The 26,325-nt window shown below is 39.4% G+C and overlaps 1 protein-coding gene across 1 annotated transcript in view; it reads right to left on the bottom strand.

Moving 5' to 3' along the window:
- Window positions 1-568: 568 nt before the first annotated feature.
- LOC131976395 (inactive phospholipase C-like protein 2) overlaps window positions 569-26,325 on the bottom strand; it is a 42,041-nt gene continuing 16,284 nt past the window's right edge. The window contains exons 3-7 of the mRNA XM_059339419.1: window positions 22,388-24,871; window positions 21,026-21,229; window positions 15,296-15,371; window positions 7,308-7,417; window positions 569-4,869 (exon numbers count right to left, since the gene is read on the bottom strand). Coding sequence (XP_059195402.1) covers window positions 4,666-4,869; window positions 7,308-7,417; window positions 15,296-15,371; window positions 21,026-21,229; window positions 22,388-24,871 — 3,078 coding nt within the window. The 3' untranslated portion in view covers window positions 569-4,665. The remainder of the gene's footprint in view (window positions 4,870-7,307; window positions 7,418-15,295; window positions 15,372-21,025; window positions 21,230-22,387; window positions 24,872-26,325) is intronic.

Below are 26,325 nucleotides of genomic sequence, written 5' to 3'. Positions count from 1 at the left end.
AGTTTTTATTTTTTGGAAAATGCTTAGTTTTAGTTTAGCTTTTTGTAACGGGGTATTTGTTGGGTGCCAGATTCCAAAAAGTCACAATAAATGTTGCCTTTATTTCCTTTGTCTGATCCATCTCAGCCCCAATAAGTTTATTAAGTCATAAAACCAGATAGATGAAATAGATTTCATATCAACCAAAAAGGTTTACGGATGAAAAAAGTTGTCAGCGATGAAAACGAAGGACATATTGACTATAATTTAGTTAGTTTTGTAACCACACAATACAGTTTCAGTTAGTTATGTTTTTTTTTTTTTTTTTAAACTCTCGTTTTTTATTTTTATTTCGGTTAACAAGAATGTTTTTCAATTCTAGTTTTCGTTATTTCGTTTTTTCATTAACTATAATAACCTTGGTCATCACAACATGGATAATCTGTGAATTTTTCTCCTCTAACATCGTGTCGTCTGAAAGATCCTTTATCGTTTGAGTTCTAATCAGTACAGGATGTAAAGTGATGATTACTTTCTCCGTTGTAATCAGAACAAATTGTTGAATTAGAAAACACATCAGACACACAAATCTATCCAACATTGTTTATTCGGAGGTTGTTGTTTTTTTTTTCGTTTTTTTTCTTCGTTTTTTTTTGGACTTGACAGATGAAAACATGAGACTGGAGTACAGTTGAAATGCTTCTTTTTCTCATCCTTTGAACAACACTTAGAAATACGCCGACGGGCACAGCACTGAAATTCAGAGACAACATTTTTTTTTGTCACGAGTCATGTGATCTGCAGGAGGTGTGAACAACATTGTGAGCACATTTAAAAAAAGAAAAAAAGATGCTAGGGCTTCATTTAACAATCCAAATAATCTTGTGTCAAGAGATTAACAGTTATTGTATGTTTGGAATTAATTTGTTGCTGGTGATCAATATTTTGACTAATGAACCCAAAATATAAATGGAAATACTTTAAGGCAAGATGTGGCCACAGTTATGCCAAATTAAATTATTAAGGCTAATTTGTACAGACTAGGGCTGTCAATCAAATAAAAACAACTAATTAATTGCTTTCTTTAATCTTAGACTGAAGCTTTTAATAATGGTTATTTCTGTGTAAAGGGGAGACTCGTGGGTGCCCATTTTCTTCTTCTCTGTATCTTTAAAACCCGCCCGCTACACCTAAAAGTACACTTGCATTAACCGCTTAAAGTGTGAATTGTGACAGTATCTGCATGGACTAAAGCACAAGTACAGGCCAACAGATTAATTTACAGAAGTTATTGCAATTTTAAAAAAATGGAAATAATTTTTTTTTTTTTATCAAATCTTTGAGCCCAAATTAGAGCTGCAACAATTATTTGATTAATCAAACAATAATAGATCATTAAATTAATCGTCAACTATTTTGATAATTGAATAATTGGTTTGAGCAGTTTTTTAAAGACAATAAGTCCAAATTCTCTAATTTCAGCTTCTTCAATGTGAATATTTCTGGTTTCTTTGTTCCTTTATGACAATAAACTGAATATATCTTTGTTTTGTGGACAAAACGAGTTTTGAGGACATCATCTCGTGGTTTGGGAAACGCTGATTGATATTTTTATACATTTTATTGACCAAACAACTAATCGATTAGTTGTTTAAATAATCGACAGATTAATCGATGATGAAAATAATCGTTAGTTTCAGCCCTAGCCCAAATACACTAGGTCATGAAAATATCATTAGCAGGTCATACATGGATCATTTGAAGCAACCTTTCAGTTGAAAATAAGTCAACCTAATAGCAGCCATAACTTTCTTGTGAGATTTTAAAATAAAGACAAAGACAAATATGGACTGTTGAATGAATAGCTAGCATGAGCATTATTGAAGCAACATGTGGGGGGAAAAGGCATTTTAAAAGGCAAAAATTCTTTCTCACTTTCTTCCTTCTTGTCCACTGATGCAGTTTGTTGTAGTTTTAGCAGTAAAGTGACAGTTAAGTCACAGGCTGATTGTGGATCAGATTCTACTTTGTCAGCAGGAATGGTTCTGAAGCTTTTATTACTCTGAAGTTAGTTTCTTTCTCAACAGACCTGAGTTTAAATTCTTACAAAGCGTTATCAGAGTGTTTTGATAAGTTCTGTGTCTGGCAGAAGACAACCATGTCACTAGAGTTTGATTTCAATGAATCTAGATTTCTTTGAGGAACAACATCAAAACCAGTCACAGAATATAACTTATTTGTAAATAATAATTTTTAACAATTTACTTTTTGGAAACCTGTAAATGTATTTAATTTTGTGCTTCCTCTCTTGGTGCTTAACCCATTTGTGCCTGAAGACTGTTCAGTATGATAAAGAAAATGAAAAACAAACTTTGGGCAAGTATCTAACAGTATTACTAACTATGAAAATTTTAGATTGGATGAGAAATCATGTTTATTATCAGGCAAGATTTTTGAAAAATCAAGAAAAACATTAACATTGTTTACATTTAATGTTTTCCATTGGATTTTTTTTTTGTTTTACGCATGTGTGCATATCTTTGATTTTTAACTTATGAATTCATAGAGGGCAAATTCTTCACTATGCTTGTGGTCGTCTTTAGGCACAAGGGACTACTGTTTTTTTGGGAAAAAAACAAGTATACAGAAAAAAAGAGTTGTCCCATGGGATCCAAAAACTAAATTATGAGAAAAATCGTTCAGCAAAATGCCTATTGTTTTTTGAAATTCCTTCAGATTAGTGCCGCTGTAAGCTCAGTGAACACTTAAATCAAAGGAAATTAAACATTCAGTCAGGCAAAAATGGGCTAAACACAATAAAGTGAAGTTTTAAAAGCTGATGAGCAGAATTGAAATGTCCTAAAGATTTCTTTGGATTCTGATTTTGAATGCAGTCTCTGCCAGACTTTATATTTGAGCTGTCCAAAATGTGCTGCACAGTGGTTCCCCAGACAAAATCTAAAAACACTCGAAGTGTGTGATCTGCACTAACTGCCAGATGAAAAATAGCAAATCCCACGAGCATTAGACAGGGAAACACATTTTGTTACGACTGAAAGCTTAAACTGCACGATTAAAGTGAAATTGTAGTCTTTGTTTTTATGCATGACCTCCCATTCAAAGCCTGCAATCTAGAAACATCACGTTTGCTTCCTGTGAGGCATTTTCAATCATTCTCTCAGTAAAATAACTGAACCAAATAATTACAAGTAAACAAGGGAATTTTTAAACCAGTCAAGGCTGTTTTCTCAACGGAGGTGTTTTAAATAACGGTGGAATTGGTTGAAAGAACACCTGAAAAGAGAGTGAAGGAAAAAAAAACTGACACCTTTTTAAGGGTTCTAGACATTTAAATGTATGTGTGAAATGAGTTTTTACATTTGTATAACATTTTAGAGCATCATGGTTTTAGCGCCCTGAAATGGGAGGACCATGCCCCAAAAATAAAGGCCAAACACATTCCCAAGTGAAATGCTGAAATATGAAAATGTGTCAACGTCCAAACTGTTTTTGAGTGCATGTTGTCAACACCCAGTCGTGGTTCCTTCTCATGCAGTTGCTGGTTGTGGCTGTTGAGACTTCGCTGTTGTTTGCACCACAAACGGTATGAATACATTCTGTTATTAGTCCTTCTGTCGCCACAGGGACGAGCTCTCCGCCGGGAAAACTCTGAGGTCACTTTTTCTAGTGACGAACCCTCGTTATCTACAAATAAATCTTCTTTTTTTTCTCCACCAACATGTTCATATATATTTTATAAAATAAATCTTATATTTCCAAGTATACAATAATAAAATGATGCACTCTGCAGAAAAAAAGGGTAACAGGAAACTCCATATATACACATAGTATCTCATACTATTTTGGCAGACAAGAACATGGAACAAGTTCAGTATTGTAAACAGTTCTTTACTCTCATTCTTGATGTTTTTGTCCACTTTTCTCTGTTTTTTCTTCCTCTGTCCTGTTACATTCATTACTCCAAAAAATTGTGCTTTAAGAAATGTCTTCCAACAATCCAAGGGCCCCATTTCCTTTTTGTCATCTCGGGTAACACCCCGGTCCGCTGAGTAAAAGTGCACTGTCTCTGAACAGTAGGTCAACGTCTTTAACGGTCACGTGGCTGGTAGTTCACTCGGCTCTCCAAACTCGCCCGGGAAGTGAGAGACAGTGAAGGGATGGCAGCAGACTAATGCACGAGGACTGGTTGAGAGTTTAATGCTGGGGCAGCTGAGGATTTGTGTCTGGCACTGTGATAATCATCAGCACTTCTATATATAATTCCTTTCAACATTTTCCCTAAATGTTTCTGCTGGATGTTAAGATTTGGTTTGTGTGTCTAGGCAATCCGGACTACTTTTCCATCTTTCAGTACAGCTCTTAAGACTTAGAAATAAGGACAGCAACTCGTCTAAACTTTGTGTGATCTGAACTTGGGTAGCATTTGTGTCTTGGAGCAGTGGTGGCATTTTATTGATGATTACAAGGCAGACGTGTAAGAGGTTACAGCTGTGCTTGGGATACAGGAATGTACACGATGGAATGTGGAAAACACTGATGTGTGCTGAGCGATGATACGCCGCCTTGGTGGAGGAGAGAGCTTTGGGTTCTGAGCTCAGGAGGCAGGAACAGAGTCGAGGTCTGGATGAGGGTGCCAATAGAGCACCACAGCAGATTTTGGGGTGGTTAGTTGTCCTCATCGGTGAGCTCCTCCTCTGCCGTGGCCTTCTCAGGAATGGCCTCGAGGCTGCGTCTGCTCTTGGACTCGGAGCCTGAGGAGCCGCCGGCTGGTCCGCCTTTAGTCAGGTTACAGGTGAGCGCCGCATAGTGGATCTGCTTGAGGTTCTCCTGAACTTCACTCCTGGCGTGCTTCAGTAGGTCTGCCTGACCCTGAGGGGGAAGACAGATCAAAGAGTCAGGGCAAGTCAACTTCAAAATACACTTTTGGACTTTTTTTTTTTGGTGGTTTTGGACAAAACAGAGCTTTGTTTCCTAACACCAAAACAACAGATTAGTCAACTAATAGACGAAGAGGCCAGCTTTTTTTGTGACACATTTTTAACATTTTTTGTCATCCATCCATCTCCTCAGATTCTGGTGAACTTCTGCTGCATTGATGACAGAATCCTCAATGGCATCAGAGTTTGGTACTGCAGAGGGTTGCAAAAGCTGTGCAACGCATAACTGGTACACCACTTCCTACAATCAAGGCTGTCCAATGCACACAGCATCGTCAACTACTGGATCACACTGAAACATTAGTTCACTTTCTCACACAATGGCATATAGACTATTCATATCTATACTCATTTTTATATCATACATCCAGCTGTTTACTCTGTATACATCTTGCTACCAGCATTTCTATAATATATTCTGCAATACATATATATATACACACACACACACACTTTACACATGGAGCGCAAACACTTTACAGTTTATTTCATCCTGTATGTACTATATGTACTATGAATACAATATATTTCATTACTGTGCACTTTACTGCCTACTGTGTTTTTATTTTTTTCAACTTTATTGTAACTTAGCATCTAAACAGAAGTGCATAGTGTAGTATGTCCAAACTGTCAAGGTCAAATTTTAAAACACCTAAAATTTTCTCAATTATTGACTGGTGATACATATTAGAGCATAGTTTGTCCATAAATGACAGAAAAACACCATATTATGGGATGTCCAAAAATTGGGGGGGAACTACGTCATAGTATGTCTCAGTTACAGTCTGTTATACGTATTATAGCATAATATATCCATATGAGCAAATTGTCAGTTATTGAGGAGATTCTTCTAATGTCAACTTTCAGATGAAGCAGGCAGTGTGGTGTATTTAATGGATGAAAAGGCATTTTGGAAACCCTTTGTGTTATGTTCAAAGTTTTATTGGATAGTAACCCTTTTCAAAGCTTCAAGACCATCAGTCAATTACTTGATGTGCTTTTAATGAACATCAAAAATCTGAAGTGTGTTTAAGCAGCTCGCCTGCCAACAATAAGATCCATATGAGCAAAGCCCCAGATTAAACATGCAGCACACACACACACGACCGGTTACACACACTCCCCTGACTCAACTCAATCGCCTGGGGACAAAGTATAAATTATAGCTGAGCCACTCGTGTGGTAATCTTAATTAACACGTGCAAATACCATAAATAAATATGCAGGAGGTCATTCATCAATAATTACCCCTTGTGTTGGCAGTGGAGGTTGAAATAAAAGGCGTGGTGGAGCAGAGTGGCTCAGACTGAATGAGTAAAGCAAAATCAAAACGCCAAACGTCAGTGTGATTATCAGGGTGGTTACTACAGCAATAAATACAGGCCGTTTATACAGCCTTTCTGGTTTGGTTTACCCTTGTGTGTGTGTTCTTATTATCACAACTGTACATGTCCTATAACTGGAATAATGCTGGTAGGAACATTATTACTACATTATTAATGGATTACTACAGCAGCTACTTTAAGCGTCCATGAGAAAAACTGCCAAAGGCCACTGACCTGTTCGTGTGTGTGTGTGTGTGTGTGTGTGTGTGTGTGTGTGTGTTGCAGGCAATCTAACAATAGAAATAAAAGTGTACAACATGGTACACTACTCAAACAAAAAACAGTGCATTAACATTGGTGTGGCACAGTAGTTACAAAGTTAAAAAGGTCAAATTTGAAAACTCCTTAAAATGCTAAAAGTGGCTCAATATAGCCTGCTGATACATACAGTAGTATAGTTTGCCTGAAAATGACAGAAAAACACCAGATTTTTTTTAAAATGTCAAAAGGTCATATTTGCAAAAAACTCATTAAGATGGCACATTGATAGTCTGTTGATACTATATATAACTAGATATTATAGCACAGTATGTCAATAAAAAACACCATATTATGGGTTATCAAAAAATGTAGGGAAAAAATAACGCGATAGTATCATTATGTCAAAAAAGTCAATAAACGGCCTGCAATTATTGTCATTTTAGATACATTTTCTGAATATTTCTCTCCATCAACAGCTTGTTGGGTTTGTCAAAAGAATTCTGAAAATTATGAAAAAAGTGAAGATTATTAAAATAGTTGCAAATTAATTTTAGTCAGTCAACTAAAAATTTCTAACCAACAATATATTGATTAATCAATTAAAGTAACTTAAGCTAGTCTAATAAATGCAGTGAAGTGAAAAGAACAATGATTCCCTCTGCGGGGTAGAAATAGAAAGTGGCTTGAAAAAAAAGACTCAAGTATCTCAAATGTAAGTACCGTACTTGAGTAAGTTTAGTTAGCTCTCACTAGTGCACTGCCTGCTGTGGACAGAAAGACTCACCTTCAGTATGGTGATGTTCCACGTGAAGCTCTCCACCGCCTTGTGCAGCTTGCGGCCCTTCAGCCCCTCCTTCACGGCCAAGTCATGGAGGTTCTCGTGAAACTCCATCGCTGCAAGACAAAGACAGATGACAGCAAGTGTCAGTCTTTATGGTTGACGGTGGTTTGTGAGACAGAAGAGCAGCTGTGAGGTGACTAAAGTCTGGGTGCTAGGCCTGTTGTCACGGTGAGGAAACACATTAGAGCAAAAGGCACTGGTATGTCCTGTCAACATTTCACAGTCTGCTGCTGCAGCTGAAGGCTCGGCTATGTCGAAGTAAAGACTCTGGCTGCGGAGGAGGATTCCTCTCCCATTACTGTACGTCTGCAGTGTGATAATGGATCGCAGTAGCTGCTGTTGCAGGTGGACTGCTTGTCACATCTGAAATAAAGTAGGTGTGAATTTCTGGACAAATTAAGGAGACAGTCTGAGGATTGGAAGTGAAACTATACAGACACCTGTCATTAAAAATGTTGGTGAAGACACTACAGGTGAACAGGTTTTTAACTTTTAGATGTCATTATGAAACTTCCCCAGTTCTGTAGATTAAGACTATTTTTTTGCATTACAAGTTTTCAGAAATGTTATGTTTGAATATGTAAATGAGGTGTGAACTGATTAAATATGTGCTAATTTGCATATATTTCCAGGACAGAAATCTGGAAACATTTACCAGAGATGGCCAGCATCATGAGGAGATGATTTAGGCGAAAAATGCCATAGGCCATTATTTTAGGAAGGTGACGATGTGTGTAAAAAAACAACAATATAGTATATTTTCATGAAGTATAATTGGTAAAATGTAAAAATAGTAGTTCAATGCAGAAAATTACTCCTGTAATTGTTATGCCATTACATATTATACCTATATATTATTATTACTCATGCATATTGTAAAAGAAGGCTTTTAATGTAGTATTTTGCATATATTTCAGGACAGAAATCTGAAAATTGGATAAAGATGTACAAAAATGTCAATGTTATTATTTTATTCTGTTGATATATTAGATTCAAGAATGAATTTAGATATCTGCTTTTATAAGTTTATAAATAAAAAATATTGTCAAAACATTTTTTTTGGAATGATAAATAAACAAACCCCTTTGTAAAACCCTAATTGACCAGTGCATGAAAACATGTTTTTGCCTGTAGTGTCCTTTTACCTTAGTATCTCTCACCATGGTTGTGGAAAGCAGAGCGATAAGAAGAAAAAAAAGGTAGAGGAAGTGTGACTGAACTGGGTTCTATTCTAGTGTCAGTTATGTGATAGCTAACAAAGCGAGATACATCCTGTTTCTCTTGGGTCTCCTACTTGTTTTAACAATTCACACAGTGTTGCATTCATTTTCACTGTGCTGGTTTGTTTTTATCTATAAACCTCCAGCTAACCTTTGTCCCCTTCTCTCTCTTAGCTCTAGTCGTTACCAGCTCCTCCAAGTGGCTGCTTTTCAATCTGTTGATATTCATTGATGAATTTAAAGGCATTATAAAGAATGTGGTGATGGAGGCATGTTGTATTTTCTTGAGAGACCCTTTTCTAAACAGCCGTTTCTCTATTTTATTGTGAATCATGTATTTTTCAACATGTTGTCATTTTTGTCTGGCTGTGACCGAGGCCAGGTCTCTGTTGAAAAAGAGATTTTTGATCTCAATGGGACTTCCTGGTAAAATAAAGGTTAAATAAAATAAAAAACAACCCTGCTTCACCCTGCATCATACATCTGAATTTATATCCTGGAGGAAAATGTAAGCAAGTGGAGGCTAAAGCACAGTGGCACATCCCAATGAGGTGGTGATGGGATGTCAAGGGATAGGGGCAGGCAAAAACTGGTGAATAGGGGGAAAAAAAGAGAGGCTGAGAGAGAGAGAAAGCAAAAAGGCGAGATAACTCAGAGAGAACAAACGGCAGAGTTGAAGGAAGCAGCGAGGCAGGATGAGAGGGAAAAGAAAGCGCCCCGGAAACAGAGAGTAAGGCAGAGGAGAGGTGCAGCGTAGGCAGACAGACATGACGTTCTTTCACTGTGGATTAGCATCAAGGCATCGAACAGAGGAGGGATTTGTCTCCTGAGGAGCTTTCCCACCTCCTCTCTTCCTCTCCCTTTCTTTTTTTTTTTACCCCCCCCCTTTGCATGACTGAGTCTGAGTGAGGACATGTTTAGCGTTGAGCTGGCTGTACAGTGACACTGCAGCAACAGGCAGCCGCAGCCTGTGAGGTGGAGTCCCTGCTACGCACTAAAGCACAGAACTACGTAACGCGCTCCTGCACTGGAGATTCTCAGCCAGAATCCACACGTTTCCGCCCTGAAGCGCTGATATCAGCTCGAGCCGGTTCCTGGCCCCTGTTGGTGCTGTTGCCATGGAAACATGGCGTGCACATGAGAGAGACCCCGTTCGTGTGAAATCGCCATAATAGGCTGGGGTTGGGCTGTTTTAGAGCCTCTCAGCTGGGTCTGCCACCAGACCTCAGGCGTGAATATAAGCAACAACTGTCAGATTTTACTGTCACATTTATCATCTGTGAACCCGATGTCACCCCTAAATCATAAAACATGCATTTTTTTGTTCCATTTCCTGTGTCCTGACCAACATGTACAATTATCTCTGTCTTGACTTTATCTACCAGCACCACATCGACCTTCATTAGTCACAGGCTTCATTGTAGGCTAAGTGCCATTATTGTTGTCATTGTTCATCGTGTTCATCGTGTTCTTCACTCTCTCTCTCTCTCTCTCTCTCTCTCTCTCTGTCAACCCTCCCCCTCTATCCTCCCTCCCTCTCCCCTCTCACACTGGATCTACTCTATTCAACTATGTTGTTCTGTTCTACAAACAACATCTATTGCATGTCTGTCGGTCCTGGGAGGGGGATCTCCTCTCGTTCTCGTTCCCCGAGCTTTCGAAGGACAGCGATAAATTTTGAAATGTTGTAATGTTGCATTACAGAAAATAAAAATCATGAAATCCACTGGTTTAGAGAGAATAAACAAAGCTGCATGAATGTATTTTTGTCACAAGATGGCAGTGTAATGGATTGCTCACATGAGAGAAAATGGAGAGAAGTCTTCAGGAATTGGATTCAATTGGGCAACTTATAATTGCTCTTTCGTGTGAGTTAAATGTTCATTACGTCAGAATATATTCGGAAAAACATTTTCCATCTCCCATTTATTGCCTAAACTATTTTTCCAAAAAGACAAAAAACACCTCAAGCGAGCACTAAAACTTTTGTGTTTCCATCAAGCTTTTTTCATGCGAATCTTCAAAAGGCTAGTAAAGCCCTTTGAGGGAAAACTGTGATTTGTGATTCTGGGCTATATAAGTCAAATTCAATTCAATTTCAGGCTAGTCACCATTCTGTGACTACCACACTGCTGCTTCTGTGCACATGATCCATGACTGTGCTGAGGAAGGTGCACAGCTTCCTCCATCACAGACACACACAGACACACACAGACACACACACACACACACACAGACACACACACACACACACACACACACACACACACACGAGGTTGCCTAGCAACATTTTATGGAGTCTGGCAGGCAAGAAAGGGGGAAGCTCATTCTCAGCAAGGCGTTTCAGACTGATCTCTGTGAGGTAATGCTGCAAGACGACAACTGCACAATAGAAGCTGGTGCTCACGCGTCTCACAGCATGAAACATGTACAGAATGGAGACGCAGATCAGAGGAGGATGACCTGAAAGCTGTTAACCAAGACTGATCGATAAAGATTACAACTACGGCTGCATCTTAATTATTTTCATGATTAATTTATCTGCTGGTTGTTTTCTACATTACCTGATCATTTAGTCTATACATTGTGAAAATACAAATGAGAAGCAACACGGAGCTTGACTTGACGAACTGAATTACAATAATTACAGCTCTCTGACCTAGGGAACACCATGGGTGTGCAATAAATTATGTGCAATATCATGACCTAGTCAGAAATAATTTTGAATGAACTACAAACATTTACCCATACTAAGATTTAATATTTTTACATATATTTGAATAAAGTGAACACAATTAAACTAGTCTCATTTAATTGGAAGAAAAACACTTGAATTTAGAAGGTGTACGATTGTATTTTCCCATTTAATAAATTAAAATAGGTGTGAGAATGCTTCCTTTTTTTAGAAATCGCTTTTGCAACACAGCCATGGGGGTTAACACAGATACACAAATATAAATCATATATGGTATACCCCAGTAAAAAGGTATGACGGTATAATAAAACGGATACTGCCCAAGCCTAGTTTAGAGCCATTCATTCCTCAACAGGCAATATATTGCCATTCTAGTTCCTCAATGGTTGACAAAAAGTAGCATTAGATTAACTATAAGTGAGATTATGAACAACAACTTGCCACTGTTTGTTTTTTATTGTTACTATGACGAGAAATGAAAGTGTGTTTTTCCCCCAGTTCATCTGATTCAAACACTGTAAATAAACACTTAGGGGGTTCCTTAAAATTGTAAGACTTGGGGAAAACACCTGGCATCATGCAGGCAACCTGTTTATTTGAACAAACAGGCATGTTAACACAACAGACCATATGATATATGTATATGACCATGATAATGTCTGCTGACCATAATAAGTTAATAACCTTATTATCATGACACCGTTTTTAATTTGCACTCTTGCTGTCCAGTAGCTGTAGGAGTTTAAAATATGGTATTTAAGTTTCTCCTGTTAAATTACCATCTAGCTGGAACCATGGAATGCTTGGCATTTGCAAATGACAGCTAACTTAGGCTACGTTTACATGATGACGGTCTGAACAGAAGACGCAAAAGTGGCATCACGTCTTCACTTTTTATTCCGCGTTTAGACGAGCGTTTTCAGGAGGAAATCTGCTGCATACAGTGAGGCTAAAGTGTGTGAATTGGATTGGGTATCATGCCAGGCAGCATCACTTAAAGCCATAAGAGCATCTTTGGGCATGTGGAAGTTTTCACGCCACGCATTTACATCAGCTACTCCTTCCACAAAGTTCTCCACCATCCACTAGATCTCCCAGGTCTCGTCCAAAGCCGTCTGGCTCGCCTCCGATCAATTGGTGCATCCAAAATGTGATGGAGGTAATTACAGATCCTTCTCTGTTCACTAATACTATCTGTACATATCCTGTACATTTGGTGGAAAGACTCCTGTAAATTTGAGGTTGAGTTTGAGTAAGCTTGAAGATCCGACGCATGGAAATAATCCCACGTGTGTTTATTTCCCTGTACTGGAGCATGTATGTGACGTAAACGCGTATGTGACGTGAGCAGATCTGAGCAGAGTTTTGCGTATTCAAGTTTTCCACTCAGGAGGGTGGTTTCAGATTTTTGCATTTTTAAGCCCCAAAACTGCCATCACCGTCTAAATGAAAGGCACTTTCGATCAAATATTTTGTCGTTTTTAACGGCAAGAGTCCTCGTGTAAACAGGGCCTAAAACAACAAATCTAATTGACAAATAGCCTCAGCTCAAAAATAACTATAATGTATAGCAGCATCCAGGTGGAGTCATATTTCACATGATAAAACAAGAGAGTTCAATCCACATTAAAGGGTATTTTAACATGTCTAAAACAAGCATTGGCCCTTTGCTTTGTATTCTGCAAAATGTCACTGAAGCTCGACACCATAAATTTGCACTTGGCATTTAAAAACATCTTCTGTACTGATCTTGTTAGTCTGCAGGCGGCTCAGTCATCCATCTGCCCTGAATGCTAATTAGAACCTGAGTGAGTGTCGGGCGAGGGGGACATCCATGTTTGAGCTGCACACACCTGACTGTGTTCTCTGACACTGCCTTTGTGTGGGTCTTTTTTTTTTTCAGAGGGGAAAGTGGGCCCTGTCTGAGCTGATGTGATGGATTATTCACAACTTTAATAGCTGTTGCTGCTGGAACGTTCCGCTTGCTGTAAAGGGGGAATTGGGTTTGCACTGACCCAGTTTCTACACAACAGACGCACACTAAACCACACCACATGCACGCATTGAAATACAAACATGTACAAGAGTGCACACACATACACACACACACACACACCACTGGGACAAAATGATGTCAGTTCAGGATGGAAAATAAATCAATGCTCAAGTTCATCAGTTTGCCATCTGTTGTGTCCTAGTTTGCAATTGTTGGCTGTTGAATTTTCTCCAGCTGATTTTAGATAATCATATATAATGGTGCTTTGAGACCAGAAGCCCCCCAAAGCTTCTGTGCAAGCTTTTGAAAACAGGTTTGCTCTCTACTAGAACATTTTCACTGCTGTCATTCATCTGACTATTGTTTTACAAAAAAGAATGATTCACTCAGACAAGGCGTTTATCAATCAGGGCTAGGACTCACTGTGCAGCACAGTCGTTACATTTGATCCTGTTGTGTTCACAAATGCACTACTCAAAAAATAGAGTGTCATGTGTCCTCAAACAGGTCTTAAATGTTACTCATTTTGTAAAATGAATATGCAGTGTCTGGCAGACCTCTCCTTCAGGCTTAAATACTGAGTGAATTATGCAAGTCCAATGGAAGATAAGCAACAGTAATATTAAAGTGTTGAGCAAACACATTTGCTCACTGTACATATTGTAAATAATTTCATACTGTAGATCTGTAAACTGCTGGTAAAACAGCTGGTGTTTTTCAGAACAGAATAAAAAAGATGATAAAAAGATGTTGAAAGAGGCACCACAGATGAACAGGGTCATTAAAGATAAATAATGCAGCTACAACTCACTCATTTCATACATTAGCGGTTTAAAATTGCACATGCTATAGCTGAATCTGATCAAGACTCCCAGCTGCACAGATGTGAGCAGAGGTTTCGGGTGATCTCTCTGATGCCAGTAAGCTCAACATCACAGCATCTTTTCCCCAAAGCCACTGGCTGGTAATTGTTAAGGGCTGGAAGGTGGTCTAACTGGGAAAAAAAAACACCAAGGAAAAACAGCACAAAGCCTTTGATCATCACATTGGATATAAGACACAGTCGTCCTCCTCTCTGATGTGCCAAGACAATAGAAATTGAATATTTTATAAGTCCATCCATCTGGAAACCAATAAAGCAGAGCCTTAGTAATGATGGTCCGTCTCTTCCCCCCTTCCACCCTCACTTAGCGCTTACAGCAGGCTTACTCTATGATAAATTAGCCTTCTGTGCTACTTACATGGAATTCATGGCCAGACAGCGCTGCTTTATAAAGCACCTTATAGTCAAAATTGAATTTCCTCTCATTAAAGGATTTTGCCCATATGTCTGCAAAATTTGAAACACTAAGAATTGTTGCAGGATAAAGACTGACCTCTGAAAAAAACAGGAGAGTAAGAGAGCTGTCCATCCTTTGACAGCATCCTATGCCAGTGTTTTCCCTGTTGAGACCATGTCTGTGTGCATATTCTTATATCCAGCAGGGCTTTCACTGATGAGCTGCCAATCAAACTTCTGAGAAAAGCTTGCTGGAGTTACTTTACCCCTGGCTACATTAAGTCATTCTGTTACAACAGGCAAGAAAGCCAGGACTGCATAAACACATTAAAAACACATAAGAGAGTCTTAGTGTGGTGAGGGTCTGGTGCAGACAAACTATAGCTGGACAGCCATCTGTTAGCTTTGATGTTGCCCAGTTCACTCGTCCCTCTGAACCCTAAAACCAAACCTTATAATTAGAATACAGCACAGAGGCGGTTACTGGTGTGAATTAAACACCTCTGTCTGCACCACAGCTTTTCAAAGGGAAGCAGTGACTGGATTACATACTTGAACATGATTCAAATGGTAATTCCACTTATGTAAATAGGCAAAGTATAATCAGATCTATCAGATTTCATATTGAGTGTGGCTTCAGAGGGATGGTGGGGCAATTGGGCAAGCATTCATAAGCAGCCTAATGGTGTCAGGAAACAGGCGTTTATAGTCGCTCTCCTTTGCCATCTGGCCACCTCTTACCTGCTTTTTGGGTGTGAAGCATTCTCTCATACACCCCCTCAGAGTTTTCTAGCAGAGTCTTGCTGGTCTGGATCACCTGAAAGGAGACAAAACATAATGTTTATATGTGCATTTATTTCCCAACATCAGAGCAACTGGCATCCCACAATAAAGCAGGGAGCAGTTTCCGGCTGGTGGCCGGGTGTTTCTATCCAGGGAGGGCTGAGAAAAACAAGCTGTTATTACAGGCACTTCAGTGGGCGTGGTTGCTGAATTGCATTTTTTGGAAGCCAAAATTAGAGGGAAGGAGACATAAGCAATTAGGGTGTTCATTAAAAGTTATATTTTTTCTCTCTTAAACAGAAAGTGTCTCGTCTTCCGGAGATATATAAATGTCAATCCCAGAATTGAAAACGCAGATAATCAAGGTTGTATGATGATGATAATGACAACAGTAAACATCCTTGTCATTCTGAAGCAGACCGGTACCGGGTTGTCTGCTAAATTGCAGCTGTGAGAGATGCAAAGTTTAGCTCCTGTGGTGTTATGCTCAGGTTTAATTGAGTGCACAAACTCTGCTGACCTGCAGACTGTTAAAATGTCTCATGGTGGCCGTTACGGCAGATTCAAAGACTTTGGGAATCCATTTACATATTAAATGCCAACACCGCATCCGCCCAAGACCCCCCTAAAAAAATATAGAAAAAAACCTTTAGCTTCGTCACACAAGGACAACAGCATAGGGGTGTTTCGCAAGGTTAATGATGCATAAGTAGCCCGTCACAGACAGAGGTAAATAAGCACTGAGTGAACAGGGTGGCCCACAGACCATCTGGATCTTTCTCTTCCATTACCTTAGTAGTAGTTTTTAATTGTTTGATTTAGATGTATGTATTAGGGGTGCACCGATTGCAATTTTTTGGCCGATCAAAAGCCTGACCTGCCGATTCTGATTTCGGCCGATACCAATTTTTTTTATAACTCAAAGCATACACCTTCAATGTTTGAATCTTTTTTTATTGAAAAACAATAACACAGCAGTATTTTTCTTTAACAAATAAAGGAAATCACAATGTCTGAGGTAGTTAATAAAATATTGAACTTAAAATAAATAGCAACAATTTACAGGACAAACTAACAAAAGAACTGCAACCATAAATAAAGTGTCCTGAGTTTTTGGTTTTGTTATAGTACAACATACATACAACTAGGGATGGGCATTGATTTTCGAATAGTCATTAAATAATTTAAAAAATCGAATAGTTCATCTTATCTGGAAGGAAAAAAAAGTTGTATTGCTGGTGCCTTCCGCACGGGGGCAGCGTAGCATTTGATGATACAGTGTGGCGGGCTAGATGCCAAGCTGTAGAACAAAAAGAAAATAACCGAGGAGAGGGTTTTCCACAGCGGGACAAGTTAGCTCCCAGAGGGGTTTAGAGACTCTGGAGGTGACGTTTGGTTTTCGCCGTCGCTAACTGTGCACAACGCCAGCAGCTAACAGCAGCATGGCTAATTATGCACAGAGTCTCAGCTGATCATAAACATAGTGATTGTGAATTAACCGGCTTCGCTAACTGCGCACAGAGTGTCTGGTGCTTGTTGTAAACAAACAGAGATCGCTAAGTGAACACCTCCTGCAGCAGCAGCACATACACACTGTACTCCTACAGAGCTAACTGTAGCTAACTGCCGCTAACGGCGACTCTTCTTATCAAGCCGGCCTCCGGCTTGTCAGCGGCTCCTTAAGAAGAGTAAGAAGGAGTCGCTGGATTTGTCTCTTGTCGCTTTCTTGAAAAATAGTTGCTAAGGGGGTCTGAAAAGTCGCTAAATTTAGCTACTAAGTTTGGAGCACTGCTGCGCCTGTGGGGGGTTATTATCGAGGTAGATCAGATGCTAGATAAGATCGGTTTGACGTAAAAGAATCGTATATATATATGTATCAAAATGCCTTCTGCTTTTGATTTCACTTTGTGCCCGTTGGGCAATGGGGCCTTGGTGTATGTAGGATTGCTGTAATTGACTTGTACGTTTACTTGTACACTCCCTAAGTGACTTAAGAGCACCGCAAGGTTATGTCATGAAGCCAGGCCGCCTTGCTCCGCTGCCAAGATGGAAAGGAAGGAAAGAAAAACACCATTTAATTCAGGCTCAGTGTAACAAAGCTATTCTGAAAAAAAAAAAGAGCAGTGACCAACATCATGCCCCTGGGATCGATCTGTGGAGCATGCCAGCTCTGTTGCCGGCCTGTGAGAGAAGGGAGAGAGAAGGGAGAGAGATCGGGGAGGGCCGGAGGATGTCAGGAACGGAAGGAAAATAAGACGGATGGAAACTTGTTTCAGAAGTATAGGTCAACTAATATTTTAATTAGTGACACCATCGTATTACACAGTCGACAAATTGTTGTTTTTTAAGGTAAGACTGTTGATACTGTATTTAGATACTGGTATGGGATTCTTGAGACGGATACCGAAACACAGATAATCAATAAGGTGTCCAATATAGTAAAAAAAATGTAGCTGGAATGAAAATAGACTAGACAAGAAATAGGCTACTACAATTTACTGTATTACCTAATATTTAACATTATAATAAATTATACAAAATAAACAATAAATTAAATAAGTAAGTTAGTAAACATGTATGATCAGTGCCAGTCAATTACATTTAAGTAAAGAATAAAAAATAAATATATACCAAACGCCATGCCTAAACCACCCAAAGCATAGTTTCTGCATTATTTGTCTGCGCTTATGGGACAACATATACACCGTACATACTGATCGTATTGACAAATATAGTCTGTGCATCTTAAGTTTGATATATCTTATTCCTCTGTCCATCTTCCTTGGTTAATATGAACATTGTGGTCAATCCAGCATACACTAATCTGTTGCTGGAAATACTCACAGGGGGCAGCAAATGTATGTTTATTCCCAAAACATGCACAAGTCATTCCTGTTTGAAAAGTACAGTGTACTTACCTATTTTAAGGAATTACTGAGCCTTTAAAAATAATTGAAATTATTGATTGTATTTGTGATCAATATTCAAGATTAATGTCATTAATGGGAATCACTAAGCTTGATTCGAAGACATTGTCAATTTTGATCTATTAATCAATTTTTTTTGCCAGTAAAAAAACCCACCAGACTCTTACTTTAAGAGCATTGTGGTGGGAAAACAGTTCATTTGCAACTCAGGCTTTAATACTGAAGATTGTTTCTAATAAATTGGTGGCAGGGCTGTTTTATTTTTATCAGCATATTTATATTCAATTATAAAAGCCCCACTGGATAGTCATCATGAGGTCTGATTTGTCACAAGTTTTCCTTTAATTAAGTTTATATAATTATCTCTTCCATTACATCAGCACAACCTTTGACCGTAGAGCTCATTTTTGAGGGAATTAGACAAGGCATGACATTTATAAACATGCAGCCTTTTTTTGGCTTGACTACATAGAGTCTACGCCCTGATATCATGTATGGCATGGGGGGAACAGAAACAGTTCACAATCCCAAGTAGTGAATCACGTTACGCTGAAAGCAGTCATGACTAAGTGATTGTGGCTGTTTTGTGTCACTCGGCAGCTGCAGTTGCGGCACTTAGAGCTGTCGCACACGCTGTGATTACTTCCCTGATGAGAGAAGAAATTACTGTCTTGGTGGCAGACACAGCATCTCAAATGTATTTAAAGGCACAATCTAAAGGTAAGTGGGTGGACTGTGCCCCATTTGCACACTAAAGACCAGCTCTTGTAAGTGCTATGTTTAGTTCTGTTATTATCATTATTACCCGCACTTAACAAAGACACAAATGCTTATTTATTTTTAGGGTGATGTTAGCTTAGTAACACCCTTATGTAAAAACTGAAAGGGGAATACATTTTAAAGAAAACCGACCTTTTATATTAATAAAAAGCTATCCGAGATATGCAAATCAATAATAAGTCATAGAACAAATATTTATGTAAAGTTGTAATATATTCAAAAGCAAGATAATATTGGCTTACTGTCAGAAAAAACAATGACTAACATATGGGCTTTGTGTTCCCGATGGATCAGTGTTTCAGAGATTGTTAGTTTCCAACACATCTCTATTTACAGACATTGCCCTTACTTCATCTGTTGTGAGCAAAAACAGAAATCATAGGATTTTATCTAAGACCACAAGCTGGCATCGTGCTGAGACTCTCCACCTTCTCCTCAGCACACAAATGGGCAGGGATTGAGACCCAGATTCTATTTTTGCCAATTAGGAAGCGAAAGCCTGGTTACTCCCAGTGGTGGATTTTGACACATTGCCTGAATTTCTAATTGTACTGTTCCATACATTATTTACAAGTCTTTAAGTTTGGCTCTCTTCCTTTCATTTACGCCTCTGTACTCGTCAGCTCCTCTTCAGCTGTGCACCTTCCTGCTCTCTGTCTCCTCTCGCTCTCAGCTGACGATCAAGGCCTGCAGCTTCGCACCACTTAAGCCCTTGCTCTTAATTTATTCGATTTTGTTCCCCAAACACCCGTCATTTTCTCCTTTCTTCCTTCCAACTCAATTTTCCTGGCGCCCCTTCCAATTAACTAGCCCTCCACTCCCGAGTCTGAATCTGGCAAAGGGGTCACCTTAATCCGTCTCAGTCTTTTCTGTATCATCCCCCTCTTCAGATGTTCATCTTTAAGTCCCAAGGGGCGAACGGTCACATAAAAATAACACAGCTGGATGCAGATTATGCTTAATTGTGTCACCATGCACTGCTTGCAACAAGTGAAATTACATGTGAAATATCGCTGTCTTTGTATTGGTGTTACACAAGTGTACACATCTTATATTTGTGTGAAGTGCCACTCAAATTACCAGAGTATATTAGAAATGTATCAAATAAGATATTTAATATAATGCTACCAACACCATGCTTGCCCTTTGCCAATATGTTTGTGCTTCCACTCTATGCACACTGCAAATGTGTGACACCAGAAACAGCTGGGCTCAGACACTAATGCTTAGCACTGAATCCCATCTTACAGGGTTTAATAAATATTCTCGTGGTGTAATGCTACAGCCAAAAGGATGGAGATAAATCTGATAAGATATACTTTAATCACTGGCTGCAAAATAATTTAAAGTGGTTCACTTGTTGCTCTAAGTTTTCCAACGGGTTTTGTGCTAGGGCATTCTGCCTCATGCTTAAAATAATGATGGAAAGTCGATCTGCTCATGTGCTGAGAATCAATGTAGGAGAACAGGATGTGTTCAGGGTAATGGTGTTGTCTGGGAATAGCCTCAATGGCATGTTGCATAACTTGTGAAAATTGATTTTATTACTTAACAGAGCTCCAGCCACGTTACCTAACACTCTGTATGCCCCCATTAAGTCCAGCAAAGTCAATGTATTGACTTGATTGGCGTCAGAGCTTCTTTTCCTTTTATGGATGGATACATAGATGGTGCCAAACCACCTTAAACTACTGTTAATATGATGAGAAATAACATTTTTGTTCTCTATGCACTGTTGCTGGCACAAAAATATCATCAGATATAATTTAATCTGATGTTTTTTATATTTTTGTCTGATGATTTGTTTTTCTGAATCTTGTTATCCTTTGAGCTTTGTATGAGTAAACTTAAAATATTATTTTTAAATTCCACCCAAAGACATCAGTATCACTTTGTATTTTGTTTTCAATTATGGTTATTTATTTGATCTATCTGCCAAGTGTTTTCATTGTGCAAACAGCTCTTTTAGACCACTACTCACCATGTCATAGGTGGTGACGACTTTCTTGAGGACCTCTGGTAGCAAGCCTTGGGGCTCCAAGGTAGGGTACTGGTCAGTTAGGTTGAACACCAGAAGGGGGCTGTTCTCGGGTCCAGTCAGTCGAGGGGAAAGGGCCAAGATGCACTGCTTTAGGTTAGCCACTGCTGAAAGGCCGCACAGCTCTTTAAAGGGCACAATGGCATTCTGCAGAGAGAAATGAGAATTATAGCTGGGCTTGCATCCAGTTATACTGGTTTATACTGGCAGGCCAAACAAAACATTAGCCTAATGACATAACCACTGGTCTCACTGAAAAGAATGGAATTAATATTCTGCGTTACTAAAATCTGGCATTGATCTGCATTAAATATGAAACCGCAACTCCACAGAGTAGCCAGAGGAAGTGGCTGGAAGCTCACTCAATACATATGAGAACTATCATTTTGGCACTTGTTTGCTACTCATAAACACTAATCCTTTTGGAGTGACACGAGTATCACATGGAAATGGAACAAACGCACACAAAGACGCGCACACAAATCCGAACCTTCCTGTGAAAGCCCAAATTTAAACCCTACATAAACAACCGGAGGGACAAACTGTGACAGGACGGCCAAGATGTGTTACGGTCTCAAGGCCAGTGGCTTGTTATCACACAATGACTGCAATATAAACAGGGCTACTAAAATAAATCTGGATACAATGCCCTAAGCAGTACAACATGGGACCAACCACAGAGTGTTGGGACACTCCATTAAAGCATTTCTCACAAGTGTCTTGAAAGGGACTTCAAGTGATGATTGAAGACCACAAATATGACATAAATGTGAACATGACAAAGACAAAAGGTCATGATTTTCATGGTGCCTGTGGTGGCAAAGCTCACTCCATATCAGACAGGAAAAACCAGATTGAGATGAGACTGGATTTATCTAGATTGGGAGCCATTAAAACATGTGCTTTGGTAAAAACATGTTAGGAGCCTGTTACAGGCCATATTCCTTATGTGATGTGTTTGCAGTGATTTCAGCATCATACAACAATCTGCCTTAAAACAGGGATTTCATCACAATGTTTCTCAACTTCCTAACCCCTTTGTTTTGACTATTGCACGACACATAAGGATTAAATCAAATCCAGGGTGGGAGGCTTTTTTAAGATGCTCAAGATTCTTTGTAATAAGTATTGTTATAATCTACACTTGACTTGCGGTTGCAATTTCTTCTGTCTACCCTTTCATAGAACAACATTCCAAAGATGGTTGAAAAAGTCACGATGATACTGTTGGCTCAGTAGTGCACACATCAGAAGACCCTAGTAAACAGTATCAACATTACATGCAGTTTGATTTGAATATCGTACCTGCATGTTTTCTCTGAGATCTGTTGCCTCCCTCAGTGGCAGCATGGCTGTTTTGAAGACATCATCCACAGCCTTGATCAATAACACTCTCATGCTGGCATACTCTCTGCTCTTCTTGCCCTTTCGTACAGACAGTCCCCTTTTGTGTGGTTTCCCACCTCCTCTTCGATTGGTTATGGCCACATGAACAAACAACAAGGTATGTGGCAGAACCTCCCCTGTCAGTGATTGCAGCGGTACATGGCGAAAACCTGGCTGGAGACACTCAAAGGGGATGGTATATTGGCCGATAAATTCATCACCAATATAGTCGTCATCTAGCACTACAAATCGCACCATTGCAAGTTCAGGGAGATTTATCTGAAACTCAAAGCTCTCGTCAAACAGAGGGTTGTCCCCATTCTGGGTGACCGTTTTAGTCCTTTGTTCAGCACAGTCAGCTGGAATGCCATGTATTTCCACATACACATAGGGGTCTACTACATCTCCTTTGGCACCTGAGCCTTTGGGTTTGGGGAAGTTTTGTCCACTGATGATCTTGATGTGTAAGAGCTGAGGAGAAACACCAGGCACTGAATCTTTAGTGTTGGCACTGAAATATGAAACCTGCTCCCTCATGATTGCTGGTCGCAGCACGTAGCCGCAGCTCCCGTTCTGACGGAACCAGCCAATGTTTAAATCCATCATCAGGCCGGGAGTCTGGTAGTTCATTGCCACAATCTGGCAACCGCACTTCCAGAAATCTTGTGGATTCATGTTGCTGGAGTCAATCCGCATGGGGCTGGGGTAAACGCGTGCAAGGTACTTCTTGTTGTAGTTAACAAAGTCACCTGGGAAGTCACTGGCGCAGCGACTGGCAAAGACCTCATTGAAAGAGCAAAGCTCCCATTGCTTCTGACTCTGGAAAGATGTTGGGAAGTCTTTAAACTCCACAGACTTGCACAAGGTCACCAGATCAGAGAGGTCCTTTGACAGCTGGAATTTTTTGAGTGCGATAGTCTGTTGTTCTGCAGACTCGATGCTCATCCTTTGAGACATTTCCGCCCCCTCGTCCTCGTCTGTCACCTCACCTTCTGAAGCAGTGCAGTTTGTGCTCAGTTTCTTACCCTTAAGCAGGATCTTTCCCTTCAGTTCTAAGGGAGAGGGGAGGTAGCAGTCCTCTGGTTTAGGAGGATCCATGTGTATCTTGTCTCCAAGGATCTTCTTTAGGTGCTGAAACATCACTCTCTGCTGCTTTAAGGAGCAATGGTTTTCTAAACACAGTAGCAGTGGAAATTCGGATGCAACAAAGGCATACTTGTTGATAACGTCAATGACGCTGCGAAAAACTATCTGTGATGTCATCGTGTGACCAGTGTAAATAACAGGTTCGTTATCAGGCCCATCCCACACATCCAGCTCTACACTGCGGCAGCCCATCTTGAGGGCACGGATATACCCTGTCACATCAGAGGGCCCCCTGAACTGATCTTCTATCAGATATGTGTTGTGGGATGCATTGATGTAGTAGTGAGACAAGGGCTGGTTCATGTCTTGGCACACTGTTTTTTGTTCAGGGTCAAATATATGGCACTCTGGAGACATCAGATAGTTGGTGAACCCATCAAGAGAAAGCCAACCCTTGAGCTGACCCTCTTTAGACGGCTCATATTTCTGAATGACCTCTAAGCTGGTGTCTTCACTGACTTGTGCCATACCCTGCTCTGCCTCTAGAAATATCATTAAGTCCTTAGTATCCAGAAATTCTTTGTTACTAGAGAACTGAACAAAGAGAAAATAAATTTCTGGTCTGGTGCAAAGATCATGAAAGACCTCAATGAATTCATCTTTTGTCACATCAGAACCTGCTTTGTCCTTAGCTTTGTGAAGCTCCTTGAACTTCAGTTCTATTTTCACATTTTTAAGTCCCGGGTTCAACTTTTTGACTAGCTGCACAGCAGCACATATCGTTATTTGTTTGCTGTTGTTACCGCCTGCTTCATCAAAAAGTTCACCTAGCCAAGATGAGCGCATGTTGTTCTGACTGCTCTCTATCATATTCAAGGTGTGTTTCCCATAGGAGATTAGATACCTGAGCCCTGTAACCCAAATGTTGGCTACATCTGCAGTGTTTGCCACCAAGTCCAGGGACTCATAGTTCTCCCCAAAAATGACTGAGAAGGCACAGTCCTCTGATATCTGATCATAGGTTCCATTAGTTCTAAAGGTGTCTGTATTTTTCCCTGTCCGCACTTCCTTGATGGATTTTACATCAATTTTAGCCTTTTCTGATTCCTTCTTCGAGGGCTCCCATCTCAAAGACTGCATGTCAGCATCAAGGAGAAAGTAGCGGTGGTAGATGCGGGAATTGGACCGTACTTTTTTCAGCTCTGAACCATCCACCATTGCATTGATGCAGTCGCTTGCACTGCTAATTTTCTTCTCTGTGGGCATGCTGCTGAATGATACAGTCTTCTTTCTTTCTTTACGCTGTCTTGAGCCATCCTGCAGAGAAACAGAAACATAGTGGGTGAATAAAAAAACCTTCTGTAGATACTGAATGATACATTTGGAAAAAGAAAAATTCTAGTTTATATTTTAGCTTATATTAAGTAATTTTATGTTTCAACTTAAAGGAATATAATGCATATCTGTTCAGCTGTATAGACATGTTAGTTTTGTTTTTCTTCCTGAAAAGTAAACCATTTGAGAGAAAGAAACATAAGATCAACAAAAAAAGTTAGTTACTCATTAAGTTCACACACACACACACACACACACACACACACACACACACAAACACACACACACACACACACACGGTGGAAAGCACATTATATATAGTATGTATATTTACTCAACCACTGTACTTCAATAACATTTTAAGGCACTGATACTTACACTCCTCTACATTTCAGGGTCAAATATTCCATTCTACCCTCACTCGTGAACAAGACCCCGAGATACTTGAACTCCCTCGCTTGAGGCAGTACCTTTCTCAAGAGTAAATAAAGTTGCTCAAATTAGCGAGCCTGGCCACAACAGTTTATTTTCCACCCAATTTGTCCAAAAATGGAATGAAATCTGAATATTGCCATTCACCTTTTTACCAACAGAAAGACCTATTTTACTTCAATATCTTAAGTCTAACAAATGTCTTCATAGAAGGATTCAGGATTAAATCATTTTCTTTCAACTTCTCAACATAAAGACAAAGTAGATCTCTACCTTACATAACAAAACAGAATACAACATGCTGTCTGCTCTGATATAGTGTTTGTATGTTTTGTCCTTCCTTCCTGCTCTCTCTTTGTTCCCTCTGAACATAGCCTGAGCAGAATCACAGCAGAAACTTAGTTGGGTTACTTAAGGTACCTGTCACTGAACATTATGGAGATACAACAGAAAATTTCCCTCAGGAGAGTATCGCCCACACAAATCCAGTTGTCTACAACAGCCATACTTTTTGACATTTTCAATGAATCCTGCTCTTTCCGCTCCAGCAGGTTCCACAAGGACATCATTTTATATTTAGTATTATTCAACTCATTTCACAAATTTAGCACTGGCCAAGGCCAAACCTTTGTTAATCATCATGTGGCAGCTTAATGGGACCACTTTATACAGAAGTGATGAATAATTTTTAGAACTATAAGATGTTGCCAAGTTAAGAATTCCTTATGCTGCACTCTAGTTGAAACCATTCATCTTAATTTTCCTTTGGGGTTTAATGAAATGTAAAAAGAAAAAAGAAAAAAACATTCACAGCCCCTTATGTAATCACACTGAGATGTGAGATGTGAATAACTCACATACTGAAAGAGCAAGCACTAATTAACATTACTGCATGAAGGAAACATGTGCAAAGTCACAAAATGAAATGTAATAATAGGGATGATGGGTTACATGTATGATTGATGCATCTATATGTACATGTCTATAAATACATATAGGAGGTT

The sequence above is a fragment of the Centropristis striata genome, chromosome 8 (assembly GCF_030273125.1).
Source record: "Centropristis striata isolate RG_2023a ecotype Rhode Island chromosome 8, C.striata_1.0, whole genome shotgun sequence".
NCBI lineage: Eukaryota > Metazoa > Chordata > Actinopteri > Perciformes > Serranidae > Centropristis > Centropristis striata.
The sequence above is the reverse complement of the archived record's forward strand: the minus strand, read 5'-3'. Positions and strand labels throughout refer to the sequence as shown.